The 10,110-nt window shown below is 37.0% G+C and overlaps 1 protein-coding gene and 1 long non-coding RNA gene across 10 annotated transcripts in view; one reads left to right on the forward strand and one right to left on the reverse strand.

Moving 5' to 3' along the window:
- The window catches only part of Slc18b1 (solute carrier family 18 member B1), a 26,078-nt gene extending 22,992 nt beyond the window's left edge, over window positions 1-3,086 (forward strand). For 5 of the 8 annotated variants that reach the window (XM_020165428.2, XM_074074408.1, XM_074074424.1 and 2 more), the window contains 4 exons: window positions 598-672; window positions 1,894-1,987; window positions 2,092-2,144; window positions 2,364-3,086. In XM_020165428.2, coding sequence (XP_020021017.1) covers window positions 598-672; window positions 1,894-1,987; window positions 2,092-2,144; window positions 2,364-2,430 — 289 coding nt within the window. In that variant the 3' untranslated portion in view covers window positions 2,431-3,086. Of the gene's footprint in view, window positions 1-597; window positions 673-1,893; window positions 1,988-2,039; window positions 2,145-2,363 lie in introns of all 8 variants that reach the window. The other 3 variants (XM_074074401.1, XM_074074399.1, XM_074074419.1) reach the window with 3 other exon arrangements.
- Window positions 2,888-10,110, reverse strand: part of LOC141423379 (uncharacterized) — a 56,909-nt gene continuing 49,686 nt past the window's right edge. Inside the window, exons 6-7 of one of the 2 annotated variants that reach the window (XR_012448187.1) lie at window positions 7,860-7,932; window positions 2,888-5,511 (exon numbers count right to left, since the gene is read on the reverse strand). This is a non-coding gene — a long non-coding RNA (uncharacterized lncRNA). Of the gene's footprint in view, window positions 7,933-10,110 lie in introns of both variants that reach the window. The other variant, XR_012448186.1, reaches the window with a different exon arrangement.

The raw sequence follows: 10,110 nt of genomic DNA on the forward strand, positions 1-10,110 counted from the left end.
GAAATCCTCCTGATCTCAGCCTCCCAAATTGGTAGGATTATAGGCATGAGCTATTGGCATCCAGCTGAGATTGATAAATTTTACTTCTTCTTTTTTTTTTTGTAGTAAGTAGAGTTTTTGAACTGAGGGCTTTGCATTTGTTAGGCAGGTACTCTACAGTTTGAACCATGCCTCCAGTTGTGTTTTCTTAAAGCTACCCATCATTCCTTTCATCTCATTCTAAGAACCTCTTAGTTATCTATTCATTGTATGAGAATTTAGTGCAAATGGGTTATGATTCTTATTATATAATTCTTTATATAACAAAATTATTTTTAGAAAATCATGAATAGCCTTTAAATTAGATTTCTATTTGTTATTTGTTATTTATTTTGGTGCTGGACATTGAACCCAGGGACTTGTGCAAGCTAAGCACACACTCTACCATTGAGCTGCCTCCCCAGCCCTCTAGATTTGCTTTTTAAGTTAGAAATAGATGTTCTTGCTGTTCGTCTTCTCCAGATTATCCCCAGTTTATCTTAATGCATCTAGCATACAATTTTTCTTTCGTGTAGGTTTCATTTTTAATAATAGATACATTCATGTCTCTCTTTGCAGTGAAAATGGATTTGAAGAGGGATTAAGTACGTTGGGACTTGTCTCAGGCCTTTTTGGTGCCATGTGGTCAGTTGGGTGAGTAGTTATTGAATTCCCTCACACCCACAACACAGAAAAGTCTATCTCTATTTTACAGGTAAAAAAAATGGAGACACCAAGAAGTCACATGAATTTCTCAAAGATAAATCTAAGGCAGAGCCAGAGTTCAAATCCACATTTTCTGACTCCAAAATCTAGCATACCAGGAGATTAATACCAAATCAAAGTGGTCTCGTACATTTAATCTTATATAGAAGTGACACTTTTTTCTTTAACAGAAGCATGACTCTTTTTTTTTTTTGATGGAACTGGGGTTCAAATTCAGAGCTTCATGCTTGCAAAGCAGGTGCTGCCACACCTCCAGTCATTTTGCTCTGATTACTTTAGATCACTTGACCATGCTACCACATTGCTCTGATTATTTTGGAGAGCAGATCTCTCAAACTATTTGCTTGAGCTGGCTTTGAGCCTTTATGCTCTCAATCTCAGCCTCCCAAGTAGATAGGATTACAGGCTTGGGCCACCAATACCTGGCATGTCTTATATTTTTAAAATTCATTCCTTTAGTGATTCATTTATTTACTTTTTACCTTCCTCTGTACCAGAAGGGTACCTGTGTAGTAGCAATCTCATATATAGTCAATAAAGATGTGTTGAACTCTATTAGATGCAAAGACCGGGAATAGAAAAATATAAAGATTCTTTTGAGTTCAAGTCAATTTTTATTTTTATATAAGTCACCAACTTTTCAGAAGCAGTTTTACTTTGAGAATTGTTTAAGAATTTCAAAGTCATCATCATTAGGTAGAATTTTTTTTGTCTTCTCCCTCGGTTTGCAGTTCTGGGGCTCAAACACAGGATCTCAGGTCTTTACACAACCACTGAGCTACACTCAGCCCTAGAATTTTCTTTTCTTTTCTTTTGTTGGAACTGGGGTTTGAACTCAGGGCTTTGCACTTGCAAAGTAGGCACTCTGGTTATTTTGGAGCTGGGGGATCTTACAAACTATTTGCCTGGACTGGCCTCAAACTGCCATCCTTCTGATCTCAGCCTCCCAAGTAACTAAGATTACAGGTGTGAGCTACTGGCTTCTGGTCTAGAATTATTCTTACACCAAATGCTATGCCCAGGAATTGACCTTTTTCTTTAGTATTTATAATTCCAATTTAAAGAAGTCTGTGATTGAGGAATGGTTCAAGTGTTACAGATCATTTTTTGTACTGTTTAATACTCATTCATTCTTCTTTTCATTGTTAGTGCTTTTATAGGACCCATGCTGGGTGGATTTTTATATGAGAAAATTGGTTTTGAGTGGGCAGCGGCTATCCAAGGTGTGTGGGCTCTGATCAGTGTGAGTAACCATCTTTTTTTTTTTTCTTTTTCCATTTTCTTACATTTTGGAGAAACTTAACTTGGAGGAGATCTACATTAACAGTACCTTTCATTGTGTTAAAGGGACTAGCAATGGGCTTATTTTATCTTCTGGAGCACTCAAGGAGAAGAAGAAGGTATGGCCAATTTCTAGGCTTTAAAGTCAGCTTACAGGAAGGCAATAAACACCACTTCATAGCCATTCTTCCAGTTAGCAGACTTCTGGGCCTCTGGAGACCCATTCCTTGGTGACAAGGTTAAGGAGGAATTAGGCAGAGATGTCAGTACTGAGTACTTTTGGTTTTTAAAGGTGAGCAACACTGAGATCCTTCTATTTTTTCCCCCTCTCAATGTAGTTCTAAACCTCAAAATATCATCTGCACAGAAGAGGAACAAACGGCTCTCTTGAGTGATGAAATCTAGCCTCACAAGCCCTGAATTGATATAAGATTGGGGGATGGGTGCTCCTGGCCTTCAGCCTCTCTACTGGAAGGGTCTTCTAAACACACAGAACTCCATGGACCCCACACTAGCATTCAGGAAGTACGAACTCATGTTTTGGATGATCCTGCATTAGGCTAGACATCCTGTTCTGAAAAGCTGGCCAGCCACATTTGAAGCATTACCTATGACAAACGGAATGGAGAACCAGCAAAAGTTTGTGGTTTTTCAGTGACCACTCTTGTCCTTGAAGTTGTTACCGACTCTTATTTGTGGTTTTTTGTTTCCTCTGTTTACTTTTTGGTCTAAGTGCACTGATTCTATGAATGTACTTTTTTTAATTACAAAGGAAAGAAGTGATTTGATATGCACTAAACATATAAGGATGACTCAAAATACAGCAAACAATTATTATGAAACCCATTTTTAAAACAACATACTTTCTCTGTGTCCTGAGATTTTTGTCCTTGTTGAAAAGTCAAAATTCTTGACTTCCTTGCAAAAATTCCATGGCATTTTCCTCAGTTTTTCTAAAAATTTTGTGCGTGTGGGAAGTGCAAGAATAACACTTATGGCTTTCATTTTTGTGACTTTTTAATTACAATCTAGATTTATAAACATTACTTGGTATAACATTATTCATTTCCCTTTATGTCTGTGTGTTTTATTTATGCCATCTGTTTCTGTTTGTTTCTTCATTTTTTTTTCATACTCTTGGTAGATGTACTCCACTCCTAGAGCAGCAAATTACCCTCCACCCCCAGCCAAGAATGTATGCTGTATGTGAGGGAAGATGTCCTCTAACTTCATGTAAAATTCGTGCTGCTTTTTGGTGGTACTGGGTTTTGAACTCAGGGCCTCATGCTTGCTAGGCAGGTGCTCTACCAGCTCTACCATTTGAGCCACTCCTCCAGCTCCATGCTGCTATTTGAAGTAAGAGAATGTCAATTCTCATATTTCCTGATCCATTTCCATAATGCACTAGCTACATTTACCTTCCTTTTCCTAACAACAAAAAAGAATAAATGGTGTGATTTTCTGTTCATTCAAAAAACATGTTCTGAATGCCTTCTTTGGAGTGACACTGTTCTTCAGTGCTAGAGATTTAGTTGTGGCCATGATAAACATAATCTCTACCTTCATGTAACATATACCAGTGGAAAGGACACACAATAAATAAATGCAGAATCTCTAATTTCTTACATGCTCTGAAGAAAAAAACATGACATAATAGAGCAACTGTCAGGTGTTAATTGGGTGTGAAGTCCTAATTTGTACAAGGTTTGCTCTGTGGAGGTGAGATTTTTGAGCCAAGATCTGGGTTGTGAATGAGACTGTTATTCACTCATTCCTTTAAAGAACAAAGTCCATAGCATGTGCAATAGGACTTGGTATGGGGGAAGGTGAGAGTCCACTGACTGGAGTGTAGTGAACAGAGGTAGGAAAAGTGAGGGTTGCCAAAATGGACTTCCGGTTTCAGGAAGTTCTTTATGTCTGCCTGTGCACGGTGAGTGGTGGTGCTGATAAGTAGGAATGTGAATGGAGGGAGAACTTTGGAAGCTTTGAGACATCCAATGAGGGTTGGGACCATGGAGGTGGAAAGAAAAGGATGTATTCAAAATGGAACTGGCAGGATTGCTGCTGTAGAGGGAGGAAAACTGATTCTAAGTTTTGGATGGCCATGCCGCTTGGCGATATGGGAAAAAAGAGCAAAGGGGAAGAAGAGAGGCAAAACAGTCCCCCAGAAAGGGCACATTAAAACCACCATGGGATGCCAGTTCATACCAAACAGGGATGGAGGGTGGAGGGATGTAAATGCATGACAATACCAAGGGTTAAGAGGACCACGCGGGAATCAACAGGTAAGTGTTGGGATTGGTGTTTTTCACTAGGGTACAATGCCCTTGAGACACATTCACATTGTTATCATTTATTTACATTGCTGAGTACTATGTCATGGGATCTGTACCCTCTATTTCTGCCTATTGAAAGATGTGTGTATTGTTTCTAGGTAATGGTTATGGTTATTACAAATAAAACTATATGAACATTCAAGAACAGATTTTTGTGAAAAGATAAGCAAGCCTTCCTTTCCCTGGGATAAATGCTCAAAAATACAACTTCTAGGTTGTATGGTAGTAGCATGATTAGTTCTATTTCCTACAGTCTTATTTTAGATAGGAAACTTGATTTTAGCAATACATTATTAAATATCACACATTCATGAATTATATTACTTGTTAAATTATCAATATTTAAATATGTTCATACACTCTCAAATCTAGCTGTTGAAAGAAGAATCTAGGAATAGTCCTCAAATTATGATGGGTTGACTTAAACATTTTTTGACTTTCTGATGGTGCATTCACAGAAACCATTCTTTGAGTGTTGCTCTTTTTCCAGGCTAGGGTTAAGTGGTCTGGTATTCTACCAGATGCTGGCAGTAACAGTGAGCCTCAGCTCCCGGTCAGCCATGAATCACAAGGGGAAACAACTGCTACTCTACAGAGACTATGTTACATAGCTGTGAAGTTTGGTAGAGAAGGTGGATTAAATGATTTCAATTGATGATCTTTTCAACTAATGGGTTTTTTGAGCTGTAACTCCATTTTAAGTTGAGGAGTATGTCCTGACATAATCAACTAATTTTCACTAACTATAATTAATAACTGAGAAGTAAAGAAGCAGGTACCTTTATGTGCAATCACATAGACAAAAAATGATCCAAAATCTAGTCCCATGATAGTTATCTTTCCCTTGGTAGCACTGTCATGTGTCATCATTTTATGAAATAAGTACATGATAGAGTAAGTCTCAGAAACATCATATTTAGATGGAAAAAATAAAATTTTATTTAGAATATTAACTGGGGAAACTAAATCCTCAGTTTTCAGGCTGATATGAGTCTTCATTAGGAACCACTTGCAGCTCTTATTTGCATTAGTTTCTTTCAGAAACTCAGAGTTCCTCTTCTAATGCCAGTCAATTTATGATTGAGGGTTACAGGGGACAGTAAGAAAACCTAGTGTTCAGTTATAGTATAGTGCGATGTCATCGGTAGGACTGAAATAAAGAATTGAAAGTGTGTTTCTTGATGACAATGGGTCAACAATAGCATGACATATACTAAAAATAGTACAAATCAAAACAAAAATTGAATCCCAAATCAGTGAAGTCCTAGTATTATATGTTTGGATTTGACAGTCATGCAGTTGTTGAATAAATTCAGGTAGGGCTATTTTTTTCTTTAAAAAATTATAGCCAGTATAGATCAATCTTTGATTTGAACATAATAGTAATACCTTTTCTTGTTACATTTTCAGAACTACTGGCTGTGTTTATTTCTTCTATTATTTTCAGTCCTACAATCACGAATACTGGCTTGCTTTGCCTCTTTTATTTATCCAATAAAGAGACGAGTCACTTGGTTTTGACTTGGTTGTGAGCTGAGCTCTACTCTCCTTGCCATGACTTGGCAAGGAAGTAGAGCAATCATCTTATATAATAAAGAAGCTACAACACTGAATTTTTTTTTAGTGGAAGTAAGAGCAATGTTTAATAAGAATAGTGATGTTTATTAGAGTAGAAAGAGAACTTTTAGAGGTGAGAGTGGGTCATCTCAGAAGGATGGTTAGATGTTTTCAAACAATGAGAATGCTCACGTTATTACTACATGTTAATTGATCTTTCAAGTAAACAGGTCTCACTTCAGCAAAACTATTGCATGATATTAGATTCTGGGTGTTTTAAGCAGATAAATGCAAGACTTCAGCTTTTCTTCTTTGTTGTTACATGTAGTCAAGGAGATCAAGAATAATGACAACATCCACATCAGTCCAGACTTTTTTTGAAATTTAAGGAGCTTGAACAAGTAAGTCCCTACTCAGGACCAGTCTACAGGGAGTTACTGATAGACATTGGATTGTACACTTGCCACTGCATCTTCTAAAAGAAAAATAATTTTGGGCTTGAACCCAGGGCCCTGCATACACTAGGGAGCTTCCCACCGCTCAAGAAAGAATTCTTGAGGTAAGATAGCATAGGTCAGTGGAAAGAGCTGTATGGGAAAGGAAATTATTCCAGCAGTTTTGGGAATTTATCTTAACACTCAACTTTGGTTAGATGTTTTCAAACGATGAGAATGCTCACGTTATTACTACCTGTTAATTGATCTTTCAAGTAAACAGGTCTCACTTCAGCAAAACTATTGCATGATATTAGATTCTGGGTGTTTTAAGCAGATAAATGCAAGACTTCAGCTTTTCTTCTTTGTTGTTACATGTAGTCAGTTTGACTAATGACACAACCTCTAAGAAATGTGAGAAAGAACTCATAAAGAATTTCCTCCCAAGATGGATGTTGTCAGGGCATATGCCTATAATCTCAGCTTTGGGAGGCTGAAGCAGAAAGATTGAAAGTTTGAGACCAGCCTGGGCTACATAACAAAATGCTTTAAAAAAAGTTCTTCCCTCAATAGGGCCTTTAAATTCTTCAAAAACCCATCCTGTCAGACAAGAGGAGGATGGAGTGCTTTACCCTTATCTCACCTTCCTGCTTTTCTGTGCTCCCTCTCCCCTCACAGACCTGTGATTCGTTTTTTTTAAGAAAGTGCCAAGCTGTTTTACAGAATGGTGTTACCACTTTACATTTCCAACAGCAATGTACAAGTAACTTAGTTTCTTGGGAAAAGTTTTTTTTTTTTTTTTTTTGAGAATGATGCACAAAGGAAGTAGAGTGAGAGCTGCTGATTAAGGGAGAATCTCAGATACAACTGGCAGGAAAGCCATCAAACTTAGCTAGTAAAAAATGGAATTGAAGGGGAGGAGTGATGGTGCATGCCTGGAGAGGATAAATTAAGTTCCCTCTTGGAGCCTGATTGCTGTCATTCTAGAAGTTAGGGCCTGGCCAGAGAGTGAAGCCCAAGCAGAAAGTCATCTGGGATCACTGGAAAAGTACAGAACTCAGACAGAAGATAGCAGATAAGAGCCAGAGGAGTGGAGGGCTTCACCTTGACCAAAGTGGTAAGTGGTTATCTTAGGCTGCAAACGTGTGTTAGTTTTTTTCTCCTGCTTTCATTGAGAACAAATTGAAATATTAGTGAATTATTGTGGTATCCTCATATGACTCAATAAAATAATAAATACACCATATCTTGACATTTTTCCCTGGCTGGCTTGGCAGGGCATGATCCAGGACTCAGTGCTCATGAATGCTGTCACCTTTGTCCCAACCCTAGCACAGTCCCTCAATAGACTAGAATTATTTAACTGAACAGAGAAATCATATTAGAGGGGTCATTGTGTTATTAAGTTTTTGTCCATTTTTGTTAATTATTGTGATTCCCATTATAAATTACAGAGCACTTTCATGCATCTTTGACTCTCAGAGGACTGTAAAGGAGTTATACTTACCTAAACTTGCATATGAGAAGTAGAGGTCAAAGAAATGGAATGCAAAACTGAAACTACCACTCCATTCTTCTTACTTTTGAGAAAGTAGAAAAAGTGAGATTTAAAAAATTATAGACTTAAAACCTAGCGCTATTGAACACTCTTTTAAGATACACTCAGATTCACAGTTAGAAACAAACATTTGAGTTGTGACTTTTTTGTAGTGACTCTTTGGCCAACTATTTTAAATCAATTTTAACTTTTCACTTTTTACATTAGGTCTACTAACCACAAAATTATAATTAATTAATGTTTTCTGTGGCTAACTAACCTTACCTTATTTTATAACTCTGTTAAACTAAAGAAGTTACACCTTACCTGATCAATCACCTTTATGAGCATAAAAATGCCAACTCTTAAAGTTCTATATCCAGACCTTGGTCTCTAACTCCTAAAGATCTAGCACAATATCCATGACCTACATGACAAATCTGTTTTTTTTTACATCACAAGGATGTAAAAATATGTAAACTGCTGGTTATTATACTAATTTCAGATTCTGTTGTACAGTTACCTTTACTGCTCATATTTTCAGTTTCTATCATATAGTTCTGAAATGCTGTAGAAAGAAAAAGGGTAATTTTTCTTCCTGACTTTACATGGGAGGTTAGTCAGCCAAAGTCAAACAAAACCTCCATTTCTATCTTTTATAACCACAAAGGACACCATCCAGGACATTTGGGAACCATAAGATGTAAGTGGCATCTATGATTGTCCTTACTCCTCCCAAAAGTGAAGACTATGAGTTCCTTCACCACCTTGCCTGGCCGTGTATTGCCAGGAAAAGAGAGGATGCAGTATTTCAAATTGATGATAATTAAACTCAAATTACAGAAGGGCATGGCACCCTTCACTATTTATCACATGCATCATCCACTGAGCAGGTAGATTTGCCTGTGGCATCTTTGAGGTGATCATTTTGAATTGGGTTCCTTAAAAGACATGGGTATCCAACACTTGAACACAGATATTAGAATGGTGTAGACACATGCATGATGCTTGGGTATAAAAGATTCTGGAAATCAGAAGTGACAAATGGCACATCCTGCTGTAAGTCCCTCTGCCTCTCTGTATCTCACATTCCTTTCCTGTGATACATAGTCATTTGGGTTATATGATCTTCAAATTCTAAAGGCACCTCATAATCTATTACACATGAATAATACATGCTAATTCACTAATTATATATACTGTATAACATTATACACAGTATATATAATTGTATATACTTACATAATTATATTTACTTATATATTATAATTATATAATTGAATAGCAATATATAATTATGCACACTGTATACTAGATATGTAATTATGTAGTTATACTATATAATTATAATTTTATGCTAATAAGCCCATTAAATATGCTATCTGCTGAAATTCATAAAACAGCTATCACATTTTCTACTAAAGGACTTAGCCTTTATTCTTGAAATTATTTTCATTTTTCTGTTCTGTAGAGGTAAGAAAAGTTACTCCTTTAGTAGCAACTTCTCTTCACAGTAGAAAACATGATCAGATTATATTTCTAGTCTTCTTAGACCTCTTACTTCACAAGAATTTTATCTCAGTATGAAGGAAAACATAGAGTGGATTTTATTTATTTGTTTCTACTCTCTTATGCTGTCCAAAAGACTTTGAGTGGACTGAGGCTGTGGCTCAAGTGGTAGAGAGCTTGCCTAGCAAGTGTGAGCCTAAGTTCAAGCTCCAGGTACCACAAAATTAAAATTTAAAAAAGCCTTTAAGTGACTTTTATCCAGAGGCTAGATAAAATAAAACAAAGACCTAACTTAGGTTCAGAATTGGGAAAAAGAATATAGATGTCCTAGTAGTGCATCAGATGTCACATACCGTAACTGTTGTGGGTTTTTAAAAATTCATTAAGGCATGTGATTATTTTCATTATTTTCCTTTAACAAAAATGAAAGTTATATATTATCTGCATTATAACAGAGATGATCTTTATGATCACCAGTCCTAGGTGTCTCCCACTCCCTGGCATCTACCCCCTATAAAGGAAAGAAAGGAAGGGAAGAAGGCTGGGGAGGGAGAGGGAAGGAGGAAGGAAAAAATGAAGTAAAGAGGGAAGGGAGGAAGCAGGGAAAGGGATATAGAAGGCAAGGAAGAAACAGAGGAAAGTCTGGGGGCCGGATGGTAAACAGAGGTCTTGATTTCTCCTCTGGCCCAACCCTAGGGAGTGGCACCTGGAG

This window comes from Castor canadensis, chromosome 1 (genome assembly GCF_047511655.1).
Source record: "Castor canadensis chromosome 1, mCasCan1.hap1v2, whole genome shotgun sequence".
NCBI lineage: Eukaryota > Metazoa > Chordata > Mammalia > Rodentia > Castoridae > Castor > Castor canadensis.